This window comes from Tyto alba, unplaced genomic scaffold, assembly GCF_018691265.1.
Source record: "Tyto alba isolate M040663 unplaced genomic scaffold, T.alba_DEE_v4.0 Super-Scaffold_42, whole genome shotgun sequence".
In the NCBI taxonomy this organism is placed as follows: domain Eukaryota; kingdom Metazoa; phylum Chordata; class Aves; order Strigiformes; family Tytonidae; genus Tyto; species Tyto alba.
In genome coordinates this window covers 32,668,156-32,690,617 of record NW_024881318.1, presented here as the reverse complement: position 1 = coordinate 32,690,617, position 22,462 = coordinate 32,668,156, and the positions used below count along the sequence as shown (strand labels likewise).

General features: G+C 42.8%; 1 protein-coding gene and 1 long non-coding RNA gene across 5 annotated transcripts in view; one reads left to right on the top strand and one right to left on the bottom strand.

Annotated features, from left to right (window-relative positions):
- Positions 1 to 1,517: 1,517 nt before the first annotated feature.
- KANK1 (KN motif and ankyrin repeat domains 1) overlaps positions 1,518 to 22,462 on the bottom strand; it is a 130,693-nt gene continuing 109,748 nt past the window's right edge. For all 3 annotated transcript variants that reach the window (XM_032981918.2, XM_032981919.2, XM_032981917.2), the window contains 9 exons: positions 16,863 to 17,081; positions 15,896 to 16,004; positions 14,487 to 14,696; positions 12,368 to 12,455; positions 9,372 to 9,591; positions 6,514 to 6,656; positions 5,771 to 5,971; positions 3,179 to 3,277; positions 1,518 to 2,520 (listed from right to left, as the gene is read on the bottom strand). In XM_032981918.2, the coding sequence (XP_032837809.2) occupies positions 2,458 to 2,520; positions 3,179 to 3,277; positions 5,771 to 5,971; positions 6,514 to 6,656; positions 9,372 to 9,591; positions 12,368 to 12,455; positions 14,487 to 14,696; positions 15,896 to 16,004; positions 16,863 to 17,081 (1,352 nt within the window). In that variant the 3' untranslated portion in view covers positions 1,518 to 2,457. The remainder of the gene's footprint in view (positions 2,521 to 3,178; positions 3,278 to 5,770; positions 5,972 to 6,513; positions 6,657 to 9,371; positions 9,592 to 12,367; positions 12,456 to 14,486; positions 14,697 to 15,895; positions 16,005 to 16,862; positions 17,082 to 22,462) is intronic.
- LOC116958917 lies at positions 15,503 to 21,126 on the top strand. Of its 2 annotated transcripts, XR_004405548.2 has the most exons (4): positions 15,503 to 15,807; positions 18,069 to 18,139; positions 18,251 to 19,513; positions 19,596 to 21,126. It is a non-coding gene; the product is annotated as an uncharacterized LOC116958917 (long non-coding RNA). The 2 variants fall into 2 exon arrangements; XR_006166672.1 differs by having other exon boundaries at positions 18,069 to 19,513.

Sequence of the window (22,462 nt, the reverse complement as noted above, 5' to 3'; positions counted from 1 at the left end):
AAGTTCTGGAGAAAGATTAAAGAGGTCATCCTTTTACTTCACTTCATCACTTGATTTAACTGCAGCACTGTGTGTGTTTTACACTCATAATGACAAGAACAGATTATCTTGACTTTGCTTTCCAGACAGTTGTTCAAACTTTGGCAAGAGGTGGCAGATAGCAGTTCTGAAAATGAAACGAAAGCCACTCTTGCCATGCCCAAGGCAGGGAGATCCACCTTGCACTAATTCTGCTGAACAAGAAAGCCACCCAGCTCCTAGGTGAACAAGGAATTTACTGGGAAGCCTGTGCTGGTGTCACTCACTGTGTGTAACCAAGTCTCAGGTCACTGGGTGGATGCATGTGTGGGGCACAGCTCAGCTCCCTGCTAGAGGACAGCCTGCACCCACCATCTCTGACTGAGTGGGGCTGGCAAAGCAAGGGGCATTTCTGTTTAATTTTTTGCAGCTGCTGCTGCTGTTTGCCATTAGTCTGGTATCAGAGGGAAGACCCTGTTTTCACAGTAATGTGGCAAGTTGGTGACATACCTCCTTAACTAGCAGGTAGGACCCAGGTGAGACAGCATCCACTCTTAGCAATTAGATGCTAAGTGAAGGGTGAGCACAAAAGTTGGCCAAAGAGGTGCAACAGTAAAAAGTGACTGACCTCAAGGCAGGGTAGATGGAGGCCTTGTTTGAGACTACTGTGCTAAGACATGTACCCCCCCAGCGGAAAGGCTTCACCTGCCCTTTGCCCAGGGGACAGCCCCAAGCACCAGGGTACCAGCCTGGCACTGGTATCACACAGCACCTGCAGAGCTAGACCACTGAGCTCTGACAGAGCTCACAGAAAATTCATGCAGACCAAGCCATTAGGCCCATGTAGGCCAAGTGGGATAAGGATGGCGTCAGTGGGTCCCTATATCAAAGGCATCGTGTAGGAAAAGCTGTTTGATAAGGACTTAGTGAGGGAAGGAGGAAGGACACAGAAGAACAGAAGTGCTTCGGTCCCTTGAAGGAAGGCACTGAGGCGTGCTTGTCTGTCTCGTCAGATACGCCTGAATTCATAAAGGTATGGAGGCACTAGCCTGGGACTTGCTCCAATGCCATCCAAAAAGCATCCCCTTCACCGAGATGCCAGGATTGTTTGGAAGATAAAGCTCAAAGGCTTTTATTTCATTTGGTAACTACCTTGAAGTTCAAGCAAACCATTTGGACGCAGTCCTTTGGTGCCTCCCCATGATGCTTCACACTTCTGAGAGAGAGGCCACTTCCCTCCCAAACACCAAATGGTCCAAACTTTGCAGCACGTGCAAGACCAGTGAATTCAGATCATCTTGGGCAAAGCATTTTTACTCTGGCAGTCAGCAGGAAAAAGCTAGTTTGGGCAGTGATGCTGTTCACATCACCAGCCCCCCAAGGGTTGGTTGAGCTATCCAATCCTCCCTGACTTGACTTACCAATCTACCCTGGTTTGCCACTGCAGTTTGTAATTTGCAGCATTTCTGGATGATGACAAATCACACGTAAAACAGGAGAGGAGTAAAACAGCATAATGAAATTTTATTCTGAAAATATGGCAAGAGTCTAAGGCACTTCAAACATTTCAATACACATGACTAAAGTGAATGTGACAAGGTAATAGCATTCCATAAATATGCACCAAGAACTACGCTCAATTCCACTCAAGGGGAATATACAGCTGGTACCTCTAATTTTACTCTCCAATAAACATGTACGGAGCTTACAGACTGACACAGTTAATAAAAATATGGTAACAGGACATGTAATTCTTCATGTAGCTTTTAATTATTAAGGAGTATAAAATGTTGAAAATACTGTGTGAGCTAATTTTATAGATACTAGTATCTTTCATATAAAAAGTTACACATTATCCCCAATTAGCAAAAACTTATTTAGTGAACTTCAGACCTGACATGAGGCTCTATCCCCAATACCTACCCACTCACCCACCAGCTCAAGATCCATGGAGCTGACTATATAAGCAACTGCAACTTCTGAATTTCAAAGTAATTAAAAACATCAAAATCATGTTGGAATGAAATTTATGAGAAGGTTACTGTGATAAAGTCTAGGCACAGTAAATATAATTATGTTTTAGAATGATTAAAAACAAGCCACTGGGACACCCCTGCATGGATAGCTTTAGAAGTCTCAGGCTGCACATAACATCAGAAAGGATAATCTATAAAAAAGAAACACAGGATTTATGCTAGTGTATGGAAAGATGAGTAAGTGAGCAAAAGAACAGTTCTGGCTAAGGTTCTCAGCTGAGCACTACTTAACTACATGCTTGCTTCAAGTTTACAGTTTTCTATCTTTAGCACTAGATCTCTGCTTTCACTTTGCTGGTGAGTTCAGGCACAAGACAATTACATTCAGTATCTGTCTCAGTAAAACAGTAACATTTAGCAGCTTGAAGATGGCATAGACGTTTTTACGGATATTCATGCACTACTACTCAAACGTGGCTCTATGCGTGGGACCAGGAGATGTCCTTCTGCTAAGCCTAGGAGTGCCCTAGAAAAGAGGAAAGAACAATTAATCAAAGGGAAATTATTCCAGCCATCTGAATGAAAACACAACTCTCACAAGCACTCTGTTAAATCCTTTGCCTTTAATTCCACAAATTAATCTTTCTTGGTTTTGTTTTGGGTTCTATTTATTTATTTATTTATTTTAATTGTAGGAGAACAGTGCTAGCTATCATACAGCCTACTAACTGAGAGTGCATGTTTAGATAGTGAAATGTTTAGCAGCATTTTATCAGGAGAGTGAGTTGGGGCCTGGAGAGCAGGTGGAGAGTTGCCAGAACACCTAGGATAGCTGTAACTCCAGAAACAGCAGTGTTTTGGTGACCAGGTCAATAATTAACATTACAATGATGGAACAGCACCTCTGCACACTAGCCAGAGTCAGTGAACCCTGACTTAGTGAGCTATCTGTACCTCCAGATAAAAGGGAGGAGGAATCCTTCAGCCAGGATTCAGCCTTCTGCAGTCAGTCTGCATTGTAAAAATGTAAATCTACCAGCATAAAAATTATCCTGTGAATAAACTTGAAATTTCATGTGCTGTATTGCTGTACAGCTGCTGGGGGTTAATTTTTTCTTTATGTTTTACTGTTACGTTCAGGAACAGCAAGTTAAAACATAAACTGTAGGAGGTTGTGTACTAACCGGTGACTGAGTTTTCGAAAAGTTGACGTGGGCATAAAGGAGAACTGCTATGTCCTTATGTCCAGCTTCCAGGGCTATTGAAAGTGCTGTGCTGCCATCCTGAGAGAATAAAGGAAGAAGTAAGAGAATTAGTGCTTGTGTGCATTAACAGATCTCTTAAAAGCTCCATCAGCCCACAGAGAAGGGAAGTTATGAAGTGGAGACCCTACTGCTCAGACAGTTGGGTTAATTTAGAGTCTTGTTTAATTTCTTTTATTATAATTAAGTGACAGTAAGCCTTGCACTGCTGTTTTATGAGGCAGTCTAATTGTCAGAGGCCTCGTAATTTCTCTCAACGAGGGGTCTCTGTTATTGCTGAGGAAGAATGAGCACACCATTATCACAATAACGTTACATGTAGTGCTGTGTAAGGCCTGTGATTTCAGAAGATTGGGCTGTCTGAGAAAAAGTACAATGTCAGTGAGGAGCGAAGAGAGTTAAGGGAGGAAAAAATGCTAATCAAGTATCATGATAATTTCTGTGTTACAATGATAATTATTGTGTTATAGCTCCCATTAACACTAAGAGCAGTTGCATTGTAATTTCAAATGCTCCTTGATGGAAGTTAGCTACAAACAAATGGACCTTCCTGGTCAAATACTGTAACCTCGGTTTCTCAGAAGATATTACTGCTTTCAGAAACCATGATTATTGAGGCTGCTAGAAGCAAAGAGTGCTTTTGCTGAAAGGGTAATTTATTGACCTGATGTTTTCCCTTTAGACCATGTTTGCTCCAGGAAGAAGCAGATGTCAGACAACCCATCATGCGAACCTCTGAGCAGTCAGAGGGGCACCCTTGTAGGAAGCTGCCACATCCCCAATTCTGTCTTGCTGGCTTCCTTCCCTTCCTGAAACTGGTGCATCACATGACTACAACCCTCTGCTCTCCAATGATGTTTAAGTTACAAGGCAGGCTACTATAACCTGAGCACAAACCTCACAGCGGCTTGCTGGTCCTCTGCCTGGCTTTTAGCTCTTGTACACAGAAGTTTTCACAATAATGCCAGCATTTGAAATGTCCTCCCGCAGGGATCTTATGTTGGGTCTCTGAATGAAGCATGTTTTCCAGCCACTGACACAGCACTGGTGTTAGAGAGGCTGGCACCACTTTAAGGAAACTGTAAACCCTTTTTCTAGCATGGGACACGATGGACATCATCCAAGTGGAAAGTCTTCTTATGAGACTACAAGGAGCGATTATACATAAATCTAATTGTCCTGAGCAGACAGGGAGCAAGAAGAGCTGTACAATACAATGCAATATAATGCACTACAGGTGCACAACAAATACTCCACAGTCAACACCAGGAAAAGCCAAGTTTTTAAAGAGTGATGTTATATCACTGTCAGAGTGGCACACATCAGTAGGATGAAGCTCAGCTTACTACTGATCATGCTGACTGGAAAAGCATCGCTGTCACATTCAGAATAGCTACAGGAATGCTAAAAATCTCATAATCTCAGAGCACAGACAAACCTCTTATAAAATGAACAAGCAGCAGAGGAGCTGTGCTTGAGAAACAGTATCTAACTGCCTCAGGAATACTTAAATGTCATGTCCCCATAAAGACTTCAGTTATTGACTTGGTGAGTAATAGTGCTAACAGCATCCAGACTGCAGTAACCTTGATTGCCTCCAAAACTGTTTGTTACACTGAAGCCTTCTTACATTTTCACCTCAGGCAGCATCAAGCAACTGAACCAGCTCTTGCAGCAGGTGAGTGAATGAACAGAAATTATGTCTCTGCCTCTCTGCAACAGCTTCAACAGCCACCTACCCACTGCCCTCCCAAATCCCAAACCCAAGCTCCCTTTCACTGCTCAGTGGGTAAAGCAATAGGAAGAATGGAAATGTACCCAAGAAGTGTTGTTGTTAACAAGAACATGGTACTGGGAAGAAACCTGCTAAGTCAACATTTTCAAGCTTGTGAAGTCTACAGAAGAAACTGTCTGCTGACAGCATAGGCTGCAATGATCCCTGCAAACAAGGTAAAAGCAAGTCTCACTTGGCACCAAAGTGACAGTCTGTACCTGCTTATTGTCAGGACAACATAGCTTCATGACTGAGACCAAACCTGTACTCTCAAGAGTCATGGTGTAGATATGGTGTGAGCATCCTGTGAAGAGAACTGTAGGGTTGATGTTTGCCATGGACACAGAAAAGCAATACAGCAAGGCTGTAAAGTCACCAGATAAGGTCCTAACAAAAAATTGGAAGACTCCTGGGAAAGGGAGAAAGAATGTGAGAAAGGAAGATGTTTTACCATGAGCTAGCAAACATTCTTTCTGTTTTGGCCACTGCACACCTACAGCTAACCATAAAACTTGCTACTGGGTAGGTCTGTTAGGAAAGCAAAGATACTAGACAAACAATTACAGCACTTGCTACCACTCAGCAGAATATCAATGAATTTGATACTTTAGCGCTGTGAGTCAGAGATTCATGTAAATACATTTCAGCAGCTTTCCACTGCATCACAAAAAAATGAATTAGAGAAACATTCTAGAGTGGAGAAGCCATCTGATGAAGCACTGTCTGGAAAGGCAACTCACATTGTCCTCCAGGGTGCCATTACACCCAGGCTGAGCCAGCAGAAGTTTGACAATCTCTACATGTCCATGTTCACTGGCACACATCAGAGCTGTAGAGCCCTCGTCGTCCTGGATATTGACGTCTGCACCACAGGCCAGTAAAGCTTTTACCATGTCTATCCGCCCATGACTCACAGCTAGCATCAGTGCAGTCTGACCAGCCTGCATGGAAAGAAGAAGTAAACCCAAATAACTACACAGACAATCAGTGACAAAGCATGCATACTTACTTTTTGGCACTGTGCTTTTTCTGCGGGGGAAAAAAAAGATTGTTATTTTATACAGCACTCTCAAGGCTCTGCTTGCCATTATTTAAATACTTTTCATGCATAATATATCCCACATTCACATAGCTATTTACTAAAATAATGGAAGATATCAGATCTATTTCCAGACATCTGGAGTACCTTGGAACGAGCTAAATGGTGCAGAATTTGTAAATGCCTCCCAAAACCCAGTAATAGTTATTTCATATAATATTCAATCTTCATTTTTAAAAGAGATCCAAACTTGAGGCTCAACTGTTCTTCCACAGCTCCATTTGGTATATAGCAATCAAAAGCATACACACAAACATCAAAGACCACAGAGGGTGAAAGTGAGTGAGTACAAAAGCTGAACCGATGGAGCAGGGATGGAAGTGTGGAAGGAAAGAAAAAAAGACAAAGGAGTGTGAACAGTGTCTTGTGAGCCATTTGACTGACCTGGCTGGCTTTAGCATTCACGTCCCCACAGCTGAACAGTTCCTCCACTATCCTCATATCCTTCTCTGCTTCCACAGCTGCAAGTGCAGCAAGCATGATGGGGGTATAGCCGGCCTTGTTCTGATGATTTACATTACAGACATCTGCAGAGGGATGAGATAATTTCTTTGGAAAGCAGGAACCCAAAAAAGCAGCAATTGTGCTAATGAACTGAATAAACTGTTAGTAGAGCAGCCTATAAAAAGAAAAGGCAGAAATTGCTCTCATAATGGAAGCAATTCAAGGGAAAATGGAGAAGAAAAAAATAAACAGGGGTGCTCTTGAGCCTGAGAAAGAAAAAGATTCTCTTCTACTATTCATGCAGCACAAGGGAGAGCACAAAGCCATTTTACACATCATCATTTAGGGCTTTCTTTGTGAGTCTTTTTTTTTTTAATTTTGTAAAAGTAAGTAGTCTGAAATTTGACATGACCACCAGGGTCATGGGTCCAAACCCCAGGAACGCCATCAGGAGAGTCTTTAAGCTCCTCTCCTGAGGGGATCCACACTGCAAAACAAAAACAGCCCAGCAACATGGTCAGTGGAAAAGCTGTTTCTCCTCAGCACAAACATTTTCCTGTAACTGGTGTTATTTTAAAGATCTGCAAATGTACTTTGACATGGTTTGGAGCTGCAGAAAACCCCTTTGAATTAAAAGACTCTTTCCAGCTTACAGAGTATTTGACTGTGAACAAAAGTACTCTGGGAACAAATACAGTCAAGTCCTCTGACTAGTGCCAGCAACTAACAAGAGTTTTCCTTTTCATCCAAGACTAACCTCCAGTCTATCTCTGTTCACAAAATTCCGAAGAAATCTAGCAGGGCTTGTTAGTTTACCAGGCATTAGGACTTTCAGTGTGCTCATCGTATTGGAAAGCAAGGACTCAGATTTACATAAACAGCATCTCTAGACTTGGGGTTAAACCCCAAGATATCTTAAGAGGTCAGAATGCTGCAGGAAATGCTTCAGATTTGTTGCCAGAGGCTTTTTTCTTGTTTTTGTTTTTTTTTTTTTTTGTTTTGTTTTGTTTTGTTTTTTTCCAGTGAAAAGAACGTTGTAGAAGCAATACAACTGCAAGAAAATGCACATTTGTTCATGTTCCACAGACATCACCTGTGCTACCTTATAACCAGTAGCCCGATCTTACTTTCACAAGTCACTTCTGGGAAGCCACTGAAACCACAGAACATGACACCGCTACATGCATTACATTTTACACTCATTACATGAGTAATGAGTAATTATTGGAAGTGATGCTCTCCTACCCTGACTAGACTACTTCAGCAGAGATGTGTCTTCTGAGGTCACATTCCAGCTCCTTTTCTATATGGCTAAGGAGCAGAGCTGTTTTCTTATCTGTCCTCTTGGTAACACTGCATGGTGGCACAGAGGAGTCTCAGAGTTCCTGGACCAAGAATCTGCCTGTGATATAACCACACTGCAAAGCTGACTGTAGTGACCATCTAGACATGGTCCAGGGGAAGACTGTCGAAACCTGAAGGAATCTGCCCATTCGCAAATATTTTCCAAGTGCTGGCACATCCAGTGTGCTTCTGCACACACGTCACTAATCACGGTTGTTGGATTTTACGGTCAAAATCCACTGTGTTCATAGCAGTACACCAGCTGCTGTAAACAACAGGAGTCCTGAGTTCCAGCAACAGAGGAGCATGCTCATGCTACCCTGAGATACCCAGGAAAGCAGAGGGGCAGCTTCCTCCCACCACTGACCATGCTGCAGAGCCAGCCTGCTGCATTTCACTGTGTTCCTGACATTCCCTGCATTCCTCCACCATGACTCACTCTTCCCAACTGGCTGCCTTCAAACAGGACCAGAGATTTCAAAGCGCTCCCTTTCCTGTCGAGGAAGTCTCTGCATGTGTGACAGATGTGCTGGGTTATCAAGGCTGAGGTTTGTATCATTAACATCTTTGTTTATCTGACGCTACCTTTCTGGATTTACAAATACTTCTAGGATTATGTTCCAGCTGTGTCATTGGCCTAGTTAAGCTTGACAACCATGACAGGTTTTGTAACTGGTTTAGAGAAAGAAACTTCAGTCAGGGACTAAAATTAGGCTTAAACAGATCACATCCTGCCTAGGATCAGCTCCAACGTGTAATGCCTTCTGCTGGTTGCCTTCTGGCTCCAGATGCTCTGGAGTCTCCCCCTCTGCCACTACCCCCCTGCCTGTGTGTTGCAAGGATATCGAGAGAAGGAAGCAACAACAAAAGCAATTAAATGAAACATCATCACATTGCTCCTGGATCAGGAAAATGCTTCTATATGGCAGAATGTTATATTGCTCCAGTTTCTCAGGAGAGCATCAGAGATATATCAAGCTGGTGGCCAGAAAAAGCTTCTGTATTGCTCTAGTAAGATAAAGCTAGACTAGTTTGAGTGCTTAACATGGATGTTCATACCTGAATGCATTTTCCTCCACCAGCGCCCTCCCTTCAGCTCAGCAGCAGCTGGGCTGCCTCCAGAGAAAAGTGCTGGAGGCTGGTGCTGCTGAGCTTGGATTACATTCCAAGAGTCTGGAATCTATCTATCTGTCTCAAACACTGGTCAACTCTGTACATAATTTACTTGAGTGTTTTTTGTAACTTCTTCAAGAGCCACCACCATCATCTCCAAAACTAGCACTAGAAACAAGGATTCTAGACTACCCAAGTAAGCCACCATGTAACTAAGTTGAAACAGCTGCTGGAAGAAGATTAAACTTGACCTCTTGCTCACCAAGAATTTACCTGAGAGGATTGCAAAAACTGAGAACAATTAAAAAAACCCACCCCAAAATGCAAACAAATCAACCTACTTGCATCCAGAAGAAGCTTTACAATCTCGAAGTTAGAATGTGAGACGCTGTAATGCAGAGCTGTGTTTCCGTTTCCATCCGCCATATTGATGATATGTCTGAGGACAGCAGGAGAAACCTCTTCAAAAGCAGTTATGTAGTCTCCAACCATTTCTGGGACAGCTGACTTCTGACTTGAGACACGAAACCACTCATGCTGGATGGTATTTAAACAAAACCTCTGCCAAAACCAAGAGAGAAAAATTTACATATGGGCAATCTATTTAAAGGATTTTCCATCCCACAAGTCAGCAATGCAGGAGGTCAAGCCTTTTTTAGTTAAGTGTGGGAAGAAAGTATTCAGCTCACAATCAACATGTACGGACTGAAGCTTCTCCTCTGGCCAAAGCCCTCTTTAAAACACCAATAGTTTACTTCTCATCTCACCTAATTTTCAGGAACGGTTCACCTCCCAGGGCACACAATTTTAGGATGAGACTACTCCTGGAATTAGTAAGTATCAAATACTGGTGAGCAGAAAAAAGACAGAGAGTAACCATCTCTGTGAAATACTTAACTAAGTTTATAAATCGCTGATGAACCCAAGACTAAGACCAGTGGGAACGCACATTTCTCGGGGACTTAAAACAACAGCATGCTAAACCAATTAGGCCCAATCCCCAAGGCATGAATTATCATAAGCACATAGGAGAACTTGCTGGACAGCAGTTCTGCAGAAGAGCTGGGTATTGACAGAAGATAACAAGCTGAACCTGAGTTAATAACTTCACGCTGTAATAAAAAGGCAAATACTGCTTTGGGACGAATAACCAGATTTGTATCTTGCACGGCATGTGATGCATTCTCTCCACCTAGCACTGTGAAGGAAGCAACAGCTGGACTGCCTTATCTGGTCTGATCACTGAATGACACAGAAGATTTGGTGGAAACAGTTTCAAAGGTGAGCAACAAGAACGATTAGAAGTCAAGGAAATCTGACCTATAGACAGACAGGAAGGACTGGAGATGCTCTGCTGAAAGACCAGCTGGGGAAAGGGGCCCCATAACATTTTCACCGTACAAAAGGCTGTTGCAGCAAGAAAAGAAAGAACCTGTTCTTCACCTGCAGGCTGGCTGGCTGTAGTAGTAAGGGATTTTAGCTGCCATGAGAAGATGCAGGCTAGACATTTAGGATAAACTTTCCCACTGGTACAGAACAAGGATGGAGGGGTAGGAGCCTCTTAGGCCAAGTCTAAGTCTGTTGGGAACAATATAGGTAGAGCAGATCTAGCTGTGAGCCAAGGAAGCTCCTCCAGTCACAGCCAGCTCTGAATTTCTGAGACCATTTCTCTAATTTCAAAGGACCACCATGCCCTCTTCTCTTCTCATAAACACCCGCCTGCAAGGTGGTCAGTAAGTTCAAGGAGAATTTTTCAGAGAAGACACTCAGCACGCTTCTCTAAGCCTATAGGGAAAACACAGAGGACCTGTACCAGTAGCTCTAGAGAGGGCCAATGTCTGGTAAAGGGAGAATCTTCTACACACCTCAGTACTACATATATATCTGTACTACATATACATATATACAGAATATTCTACATTAGTACTACTATAATAAAAACTTACAAGGTCCAGCCATTTGAGTTAAGAGACCATGTGTACTGTGAACATTCAGAGTTGAAACACAAACGTGGTCATGAGTTGACACAATATAAATATTATTTTTTTTTTTAGGCACCACTGAGTGAAATACCACTCGGAAATTACTTTTACAGTCACAGGATCACATGCATTACTAAGTAAATGGTACACTTTTTTTTATTCAAGTAATCCGTCACATCCTGAAAGGAGCAGTCTGTAGCTATTTCTGGTGCAAACAGCAGCTACAAGAGCTGAGTACATTGGAAGAGGTTGGGACAATTTATACAGATCCCTAGCTGTACTGAAGTTTACCCTTTTAGGACAAGCCTTCTTTATCAGCAGACAGACAAGAGAACAAGAGCTGATTAGTCTGCATTTTTCAGCTACAAAGCACCACTTGTGCTGGCAAACATTTTAAGCACAAGAAAGAAATATGTACATTCAAATTACACTTCCAAGGAAGAGATTACCACCTGGTTATGCCATTTTTGACACTTTCAACTCTGACTGGGTCTGAGGCATTTGTGTTTGAGTGCCTAAACTACTCCTGAAGGACTGACACAGGATTAAAAATACCTACCACAACTGTATTAAGCAACCTTTCAAAACATTCCCTGGGCCACACGTGTCAGAACCGGACACAGAAAATGTTACTGTCTTTAAGAAGCTTCAGATGCTCAATGGTAGAGGAGACTGGCACTGGATTGTTGCCTTTTACATCACTACACAAGTGTAACATGCAAAATTTGATTTCATATCACCCAGCAGTGTTCCTTGGCTTTCAGACTGCCGTCACAAAGCAGCACAGGCAAATCCTGTATGAAGCATACAGGCAATTCCTATGTGAAGCAAATACAACCTGATTTTTGAGACTGAGTGTTAACAATGAATCCTCCTCACTCCCTGCTGCACTGCTGAAAGCTACCAGCTCAGTAAGGGAGGCAGAAACAGCACTCCTGTGCTTAGGAAGAGGCAGAGCACCTGCAGTTTTAGACCAGACCCTGAGCTTTTGTCATGGGAAGAAACAGGCTCCTCATCCCGTGCAGTCTCTTAATGTGAGGCCTGAGAGCTGCCACAGCAGTGCTAAACAAACACTTACAAAAACAACATGGGAATGCACGGATGTGTTGAAACTGTGCTTTCATGTTACTAATTTTATGTGTGTGCCTTGGGATGACAACACCCAGCACACAAAGCACAAGTACATTCTCTGGACAAAAGTATCCTGATAGAAAAAGCACTTTGTGACTCTTCCAGGAAAGATGAAATCCTCTTCTGCCTAGCCACTGTGGTGCTGGTCCTACAAAACCAGAAGGTATCCCTCCCTGAAGTTTTTCTGTTGCAGTTCAGAGAAAATTTTGTCCTGCATTGCTTACCACATCTTTGTTGGTCAATGCCTTGGGGTCATCAATGTTGTTTCTCAGCAGGTGACAGGCAGAAAGCATCTTTTCACTTAGTTCATATCTGAGGGAGACAGCAGAACACATGGCACATCTCACTTTCAGTGTAGAGGCATTTACCTTTCTGAAAACCTTGTTGCAATAAATGTTTCCAGGCAAGCCACCAGCTGATGCAATGCAGAAACCACCCTGATAGCTCTTCTCTGCAGGGACTCCCTCCACAGTAAGTGGAGCTGCTGGCGGGGCCGTGGACCTCCGTGAGGAGGAAAAATGTGTTTCCCAGATGTACGCAGGGGGAGCAGCGGGAACGGAGAGCTGGCGACGCATCACTTCCGTGCTTTAGACTTGGCAATCCTTCTAGTGGAAATTCTCACCTACTGCTGTTTGAGTGCAGAGCATGTATTATATACTCTGTGCTTTGATCACTTGATTAACAAGAGGAAATGCTGATAGTTGTGATAGAAATGGAATTAACTGGTGGGAAAGGGCACAGGTGGTGCCCCCCTGCCAGTTTCCATTCACTGGAACCAGCCTTCCTCATCCCATCCACTTTGGAAATTTATTCTCTTTCTCTGTTCCCCCTTCATGTTTTCCCTTCTGCCCCCGTTCTACCACAAGTTTCAAAACTCAGAGAACAGCTGAAAACAAGAAGGCCCATTCCTGTGTCAAATGGCACGTCAGTCTGTGGCCAACCACCTCTGCCTACAACCAGCCACAGAAGATAATGGCAATTTTCCTAGAAAATTCTCCCAAACATCAGAGAAGCTAACTCACGTGTGTAAGGCAGGTATTTTAGCCCTCTAGGATTATAAGCCAGGTGTTGGTGCTTCCAGAGCAGTGAAATGCTCCATCACTGCACGGACCATGCTCAGCCCCATGTGGCCATGCATCCTGCCTCTTTCCCTTGAAGGGCACTGCCAGGGCAGCTAGCTTGCAAAGAACATGCTCCTCAAGTACACACGGCTATCTAAACTGTCCTGCTTCTCCTCTTCAAAATCACCTTTAGCTAGGGTAAATATAGAGATGTCCTTTGAGAAATTGGCCATCTTTCTATGCCACCTGCAAAATAACAGGCCATCCTACAGTACTGTGTAAATCAAGTTCAGGTCTCTTCAAAACTCACAGCTCCAAGGCCTATGAATAGCTTTTCATTTTGCATTTCTACATCTCCTTTCTTTAGCAGTTGGTAATTACACAAAGTTTGATGCTAAGCTGTATCTCCAGTGAAACATGACATAATAATTTTGTGTTATCTCTTTTACTTTCATTATTCCACTTACCTAATTTTCTAAGGTAGAATACTTGTAAACATCTGGCAAACACAGTTTCTATAAAATATCCCTTCACTGTCTAAGTTTATATTTCCTTTTGTCCATTTACTATTCAAGAATCAGTAAAAACTCACCATGCTGCTGCCTTCTGGGTGCCAAAAAAAAAAACCCCAAACCTTTGTCTGTCAAATGGTACCTTACACAGCTCATTACCAGCAATCTGAAAAGTAACTTAGACATGACATGCTGAACAAGTGCCTGATGTCAGCCTTAAAGTATAACTCATATGAAGTATATGATCTCAGGGTTGGATGACTTCTTCGCTGCTGTACCCCATCATCTTACTGAGCAGTACCAGCCCCAACTGAGATGCTGTGGAAGGTACAAACATAAGATGGGCTCCCAGCAGGCCATGGACCTGGTGTGCATGGTTCAAGACTCATTTGCTTGCCTGCTTACTGTTTTACAGACCAGGCTGTTAACAAGGCATTGTCTGTTCCCAAACAAGTGCTGTTTATGACCTGCAAGAGCCTCTGCCAGAGGAAAGCCACCGGGGTCTCGCTATAAATGGACCATTTCAAGCTGCTGGGGTCAGCTGCTGGGAAGAACACACTCTGACACGTTCTCCCTGCTCACACATCGTTGTTTTGGCACAAAACTGCCTCTGGTAACGTCCTCGAGGAGAAGGAGGGAAGCAAGCAGCAGTCAAGCAGCAATGGGGCTGGCACTTTTTCCATCAGCATGGGCACAGCCCGTGGCTCTCTCCATGAAGCAAGGTGGTGGTAAGCCTCTCAGGGTACCTCAGGAGAGGGTAAGCAGCCTACCTCTCTCTGATTTCCACCTCTTCGGCCTCGCACTCTGGCTGGGTGCTGTCCTTCTCTGCCCCCATAGTGCAGACCTCTGGAGCACAGGGCGTGGGCTGCCCCTCCTCTGTGTGCCGGCCACGGGGGTACTCATGGCCCTCGCACTCCTCCTCCGAATCTGAGGAGGAGCTCTCCTCAGAGCTGGATTCGTCACTGGACGTCGTCTCGTACCTGGGTGGGGAGAATGGGCAGGGGTGTTTGCTCAGTGCCATTCAGCAGCAGTCGATACCTGCCTGCGCTGCTGCAAGTTGAAAAATGTCTTGCAAAGGCTTAGTCCTATTTTCTGCTCACTGAACTCACTGTCACTGTCCACTGACACTGTGGTTATTATGTGCACAGTGTGTTATGAAAGAAGATCAAACTTTTTAAATCATAAGTCTTAACACTGTCAGGCCTTGCCTTAGCACCAAAATGAAATTACTTTGTTCACATTAAATTGTGTTGTTGCCTTACTGGGCAGGTATAAGCAGGGAAGCTAGCAAACCTATCTAAAGGCAACAGCTGCCACTTTAATATTTTTTCCTATGTCAATCCAAAACACTTTGATATTTTAGGTGAAATGTAAGTGATTTGAACAATTACAATGCTGATTCTATTGAGTTGTCTTATCTCACCATCCTCAGCAGCTGATGAATTAATGTACTAAACCTATTCTTCTAATATACAACAGTGATTTGTGAGTGATAACATTCCCACACTATAAATAATGCTTCTCTTAGCCAATATGTATGAAATGAAGTAACTGTGATATTTAGACTACATACAAGCAGCATGTGTACTAAAGAAAAACTAATCTCATGAAAGGGCTAGAAAAGCTATATAAAAACAACTTGGTGAAACTATTTTTAAGTTCTTTGCAACATGCTGCAAGGGTAAGTAATATTTTAAACTAAGATAATTTTCCATACTGTTTGTTTGTATTTCTGTAGCAAACCATCTGTATTTATCTACTGGAAAGTCAGAAAAGTTAATTCTTAGGCAATGCCATCTCTTGCTGTATTGTTCAACAGCACAATGCTGCGCTTGCCAGCTGCCAAAGACATATTTAAGTTTTCTTTACTGAAATACTGCCTGAGAAATGTTCCCATGGCTCTTTGAGTTTGTTTCATTTTTCCATGTTAAATTTGGTAGCAATCTAATCTACAGGTACTTGAGACAGATGCCACATATGATTTGTGAGCACAAAAGGTTCACAAAGGATTAAGATGAGCTCAGCTGTTCTGGTCTTCCCTCCAACCCTTAAACTCAGTAGATGCACCTCAGCCTGAAAGACCGGACAAAGGTATGTATGCATACAGTCCTGGGTTCCTCCCTTCCCTCCCACTGTGAAAGTGCTACAATGACAGATTTTCTGGGGAGAGGTCTCTTACCCGCCATTAATGCCAACAAACTGCAGGTTCTTCTTGGTGTTGCCCAAATCCTTCTTCCCATCCCTTTTCTTCATGATAGATTTGAGTGTGTTTTCATTATTAGTACATACTGGTGAAAAGGGAGACAAAGCACATGTATCAGTACAATTCTGTAGCTGGCTTTGACTGCAACAGCTTTAGACAATTTTTCAAAACAAACAGCTTTCTGTTTAACTACCAAGTGAAGCTGGGCTTTCTAATCTTTTTATACACACAGTCATGGTATGAGATGCACACTGGAAATATACAAGAACATTTTGAAAAACAACTCAGGAAACATAAAACTAGTTTAGCCTAACTTTCCCATCTTCCAACATGCTGCTAATCTTTACGATGCTTTAGAAAACTAAAGAAAGAACATAGGACATGTTTTGGGTTTTTTTCAATTTGCTATTTGTGAAAAACTTCTAACACTGAAATGGGTTACTCTGCTCTGTTAAGAAAAACTTCATTCTTGGTGTCCGGTGACAGCAGCTCATTGCCAGAACTAATGCATTAGTACAGACAGCACATTTAATAATAACCTATTGAACAGTGTGGGGAAGTTCAATCAAGGCTGGTGTTTTAGATTATAGTAATCACTGAAACAAATTTTAAACCAACCTCTAAGCAAAAGACAGGTAAAACATTCTTACAAATTTGTTTGGTGGGTTTGTTTCTTAAAAAAAAAAAAAAACCAAACAACACTTTCTCTCTCAGTACATTTTTTTTTATGAAGACACTAAATGGCATTTCATTGCTATTCTACAATCTGCCACTTAAAAACCTAACCTCTCTCTGCAGACTAAGGGTCTCACACTCTGACTTTCCCTGCAGCGGCATCTCTCCCTGATTTTGCAATTTTGAGAACCCTGAAAATCTCCTCTATCTGTATTTCGTATTCAAACTCCACCAACACGATGAAAGGTGAATGTGAGCCAGTAATTACCATAGAGGCCAGAGGCAAGCTGGTCATCTGTCAGGTTAATTGGAGTGAGAGTTTTGTCCTGAGAAGAAAAGGACTTCCTTCCCCGAACAGCTTCCACCAGGGGAGTCTTCCTCTCCTCCTGAGCAGGTACAGTGTCCTGCTCCAATTTCACTGTTCGCAAATTTGAAGTTAAGTGGGTGTTTGCAAGTTGGCCGTGAGGGATGTACTCCAAAGTAGCACCTGCCAGAGAAGACAGTAGGCATCACGGAGGAGTCAGACCAAAACACTTCCGTCAACACTGTGATCAACTGGGGGGAAAAAGAAAAACTGGAAAAAAAAAAAAAGGGCAACACTTATGCTTTACAATACTCTTTTCCAAGGATCCAATAGGAAAAGGGTGTGATTGCTTTCAGAAAAAAAAAAAAAAAAAAAGCTGTGAGTTTTTCTTTCCATGAAAGCATATAATACAAGGAAAATCCGTAAAGATATTTGCTTTAGAACAGAACAAAGAAATGGTCCTTCTTTTTCCTTCTCTTTCAGTAGGTGCAGTGACCCCAGCTCCTTGCACCCTGGCTCAGGGTGGATGTGCTGAGCTGCTCCTCGCTGACATACCTGAAGAGCACATTCACAGGCTCTGCACGTTCCTTCTGCAAGAGCAGAGCCCTTTTTATCTTTTCTTTAAGAAACACCATTTTCCATGAAAGCAGAAACTTTCAGGAAACTTTCCTTTTTGCCAGCATTCCACTAATTCTGAAAGTTATATACTTTACCCAGTTACTGAGACAACCGCAATAAACTCCCACACACTGCACTTCTAATTTTTTTTTTTTTGACAGGATTGTACTGAGCTAATAGTTGTATTAAAATAAAATTCCAAATGTTTGGCTTATACTTTTTTTATTTTTTCCCTGATTTGCTGGCATCCACTCATTTTTTCCCTTTGTGTATTTAAAAAAGAGAGCGCTAATTACGTACAGACTTTTACAGATTCCCCTGGAGTTCCTCCAGCTGTGCTATTACAACTACTCTACAAAGCTGCACAAAAGCTTTTGTTTGTGGAACACACTGTTTTTTTATACACATGTTTTTCCTTAAGTGATCTTGCTAGCATTTCAAGGGAAAAAAAAAAAAAGATAATGTTTAAATTTAAACACTGTCACTTCTTTCTTTCAAAGCTTGCTTCAATCACTTCTGCCTCCATAGTTTATTTACCTTTGTATTTATCAGGAATTAAGCTACAGCCTCCTCATTCAAATAGATCAGTGGCACTGCACAGGATACTAACATACTGCATAAAGGTAAATTCCAAATATTCACTTTTAGAAATACATCTGACATCTTTATTGCTCTGGCTAGGCTGCCTCTCCCCCTTTTCGCTTCACCTCAGTACTTTTATTTTCCTATAACAGGACATAATGAAGCTGTTTTTTCCAAACGCTGTCACTTCCCAGCAGCTTCCTCCTCTTTGCTCCCGTTCCCACCCAAGCCTCTGAGTTCCCAACCCAGGCTCATCCCATGTACATTTCCAAGGCACCTTCTCCAGCAACAAGACCTTCTGCCCACTTCCACCACTGGTTATACCTTCTCCAAGCTACAGTGGGAAGCTGCCCGCTGGGAAAGGCACATGGCAGGGTACTGGCAGACACATCACTACAGGCATAGCCAAAAAGCTTCTGCCCTCTCAGGGAAGCTGGCAGTGAAGGCAGCAGCCACCCCAGTGCCTTCCATGAAGGAGCAACCCTTCTAAAGACGTATCTGCGCACTGAGGACTAAAAGGGCACCCGTGGAAATCAAGAAGGAAGCCCTGCCCTCTCACTCCTCCACCTCTCCTCGCTTCACAGTGGTGACTGACTTCAGCTGGGTCTCTTCCCAACAGCAAGCACCATCCCTCATCCGCCAGCTGAGGAGAAGAGGGCTGCCAAGGCAATGGAGCACGGAGCCAAAAATAATGATTTTTAAACTGCCTTAGCTGAAAAACAAGGGAACCGCCTCTCCCTTTGCTAGTTTAGAGCAGTGACTGATACAGTTGAAGAGTACCAGAGTAACTTCCCGATGCAGCTGGTGGTGGCTGCCTGGGCTGGTTTTAGCTGGTCACCCCTTCTGCTCCAGCCTCGCCACCGAGGACACGGGCAGGGAGTGGAGGGAACCTGCTCTAAAAGCAGCAGAGATATGCAAAGCCTCCAAAGCTGCCCCAGTTTACTGTCAGCTGAAGTCTCTCTGCCAGGTGTCACAGTCCTCCGAAGCCAGCTGTGACAACCACAGTGTGTCCTGGGGACACAGGTGGGCTTGTGCATGCTGGAGCTGAGGGCAGACGGCAGGACTCAGGCAGGGGTCCTGTCTAACATGAACTGACAGCAGCTCAATGCGCCCTGTCATCCCCCCTCAGCAATGCTCAGTCCCCCCAAAGCCAGAGTCTGAACTTCCTCAGATGTCTCCCTTCTGCCCTGGGATGCAGCTGGGGAGGGAGCTGCAGGGAAGGAAATGGTAGGAGACTTTTCTCCCCTGTCTCTCTCCTAGCTAAATCTGCCACTGATCCAACATGGTCTCAGTAGCTTCTCTCCTTCTGGTTCATCCCTCAGTGGCTGAGAAGCACCACTCCAATCTGTGGCATGTTGCCCCCAGAACCTAACAAAAGAGGATGACATCAAGGCTCGAGGACAAACAAACAACAGGTATGTGTGCGTTTGACAAACTGGCCAGTACACTCATTCTCCCACCACAGCTCTTACATGCCTACACTTACTGTGTCTACAGTGCCCCAAGGTTCAAGCAAAGACAGCTTTGGGCCCAACACAGCATTAACGCTGCAAGCCATTAATCGGCTCTCAGGACTCCCCCTCTACAACACAGCCAACATAAAGATGCTTGGAGAGCAGCAAGCTAGTGCAGATGACTTGGAAAAATGATGAAGGAAGCAGCTGTGCTACCCAACACTATGGTCAGTGATTTAACAGATTAATCAACTGCTGCCCAAACCAAAAAGCTGAATAAGCTGAGTTCCCCTTGCCTCCAACAAGGCTGCAGGGTCGCTGTCAGGGCGGGAGATGCCACACGCTTCTCAAGTATGGAAATGAAACCCTGGCTGAAGATCACCACCGGTCCGCACAGACCTTAAAATAGACTCTTCATCTCACCTCACGCAGATCTCAAGTATGCTCTTGCACAGAATCCTTCCAGTGACACCGGGTCACAGTGCGCAACACTGACAGTTAATCAGCCAACAGGTTCAACACTTAGCGAGCCATTGCCTCCAGACACAGCCACACGGGTGGACTCACCCCAATTTTTGTTAGTTTATTATTGTGGGCAAATAATGCAAACTTAACGTAAATTTCTAAGTATTGATATAGTGTAGCTAATCCTGGCATGCAGCTGTCAGAAATTTCCAAACGTATTTTGCAAGATAGTAGGGGATCTTGGAAAAGTTCACAAGTAATTTATAAGCAGGAGTGTGATAAGACAAAACAAAAAACTTACAGACATCAACTGTTCATAAACCCTTATGCAGAAACCTACTCTCATCAATTTCAGAGGGAAAGAAGTGACTGAAGCATCTCCAGTGGTGAAGCCCGGTTGGTTTGAGGGAATGAGAGCACCTGTTTTTAATTTTTCAGAAGGAACCTCCTCTCCTAAATCACTTATGCTTCATTTGAAAATCTCACCAATTTAAACCAGGGTGACAGCAAAACTCCTATACATCAGCAGCAGACTACCCATTTCTGGCACCTATAAAATACATTTATTGTTATTAAGATGCTATTTCCCTACCTAACTGCAGACTTTCCCTCCCATTTATGACAGTATGAGTAGTCATGTAGCAAGCTGGTTCAGGGAACTCACTGGGTGAGTTTTTAAACAGTATTCTTTTCCCCCTGCGTTTGTGATGAGCTCATGGTAACAGAAGTCTGGCCTTTACCTGCTTTTGAAAAATTCCATTTAGTCTGATGGAAGCAAACCTAAGTATTACTATAAAAGCAATTTAGCTTGACAATACTTTTACCACTGGAAATCAAGAGAAGTGCATACAGGGCCAGAGGAATTAAATACCATCAGGATGAGAACCTAGTTCTCTGGCTGGAACATCACAGGCTTCTAGCTAAAAAAAGGCATGAGCTTGCAGCCTACGTGGTAGCTGCACAGAGATATTATTTTTAACCTGTTGATCAGTGCAAGCATTTTTTGCACAACATGTTTGTAACAGCCAATGATACAACTTATACACTTACTATTAAAGACAGTGCATAAATAAATGTTGTCTGGTACACGTAAAGCAAGGAAATACTTCTCTTTCGCTCTGCGTAATTTATTCACAGTAGCAATAACCCCCCTATGAAATTACTGTAACTAAAGAACACAAAGTCTTCTCCAGTGGTCTTAAATCTTATTAAGTTGTTTTATCCTTAAAAACTTATTTTTTCATATAAATAATTTTTAATCCACTTTCCACTTGGTATGCACATCAGAACTATTGAAGAAAAAAACAGCATTCTAAGGTAAATAAAAGGGCAGTGATGAGCAAACATGTTACGTTTAAACATTTATAATGATTGGTATTAACCCATCCACCTGATAAATGTATTACCTTGAGAAGACTAAGCATAGCTTCATTTTAAAAGGTACTTTTATTGTATGTTAAAGTCAGTGAATTTAAAATTTCACAATAAAAATTGCCACACATTAACTTTTAAATGATAAACCACCAGAAGCCGGATTCATTTGGGGCCCAGGTGTAGGTAAATGTTGCAACTACCATTCAGCTCCAGGGAAAATACTCCTTCTGACAGGGTGGCTCCTTTAATAGGAGCAAAAGCAATCCTAATTTAATTTTCACTCTCACTTTAACCATTTTGTGTTGAGAAGCTGCTTTCCATCCTCAAACTAGCTTGTGAAGCCAGTTTGTTGAAACTGGAAATCAAATCCGATTCCTTTAATTGAACAAGACAGAAGATAAAAAATTACATGTCTGTGAAGCAGGTTATCATCTTATTTATGAAATGCCCTCTTTTCCAAGACAACTGTGTGTGAAGCTCAGTGAAAGCCATGCTTAATTTCCCTGATGAGTGGTGGATCAAAGCATCTCATGATGCTGGGCACAGCAGGAAGGTCACGTCAGAGCTTTTCTTTCTTTTTCATTTATGAGCAGCTGATCTTCTCAGCTGATGCTTTATTGTTGCTGAAATATGACAACACTTCCTCAGAAAAACGGGAATCTCCTGCCATTAAATATTAATAAATCTTCCTGCTATCATGGGAGTTGAACTGAATAAAGCTCAGTGCCTGAACATCGTGTCCCTGTGCCACAGTGTGGGGAAAGAACTGGGGTTTTACCAAAGTCGCTCTAACAGACAGGCTAGCAGGCTGGAGCTTGCCACTCTCTAAGCAGCAATAGATTTGAAAGAAAAAATATATATATACTGTGGCAAATTATACTCTTACTTAAGTGAAGCAGAAATGAAGAGACAGAGCAGCTGTCAGATTCAAACACTCCATGTAGTGCTCACAGAATGAAAACAGCAAATACTCTAATAACAATAATAGTAATAAGCTTATGTTAACAAATGACCCAAGAAGGTACATCAAAGCTCTTTAAAGAGGTTTATGGAGTTTCACTTAAATGATGT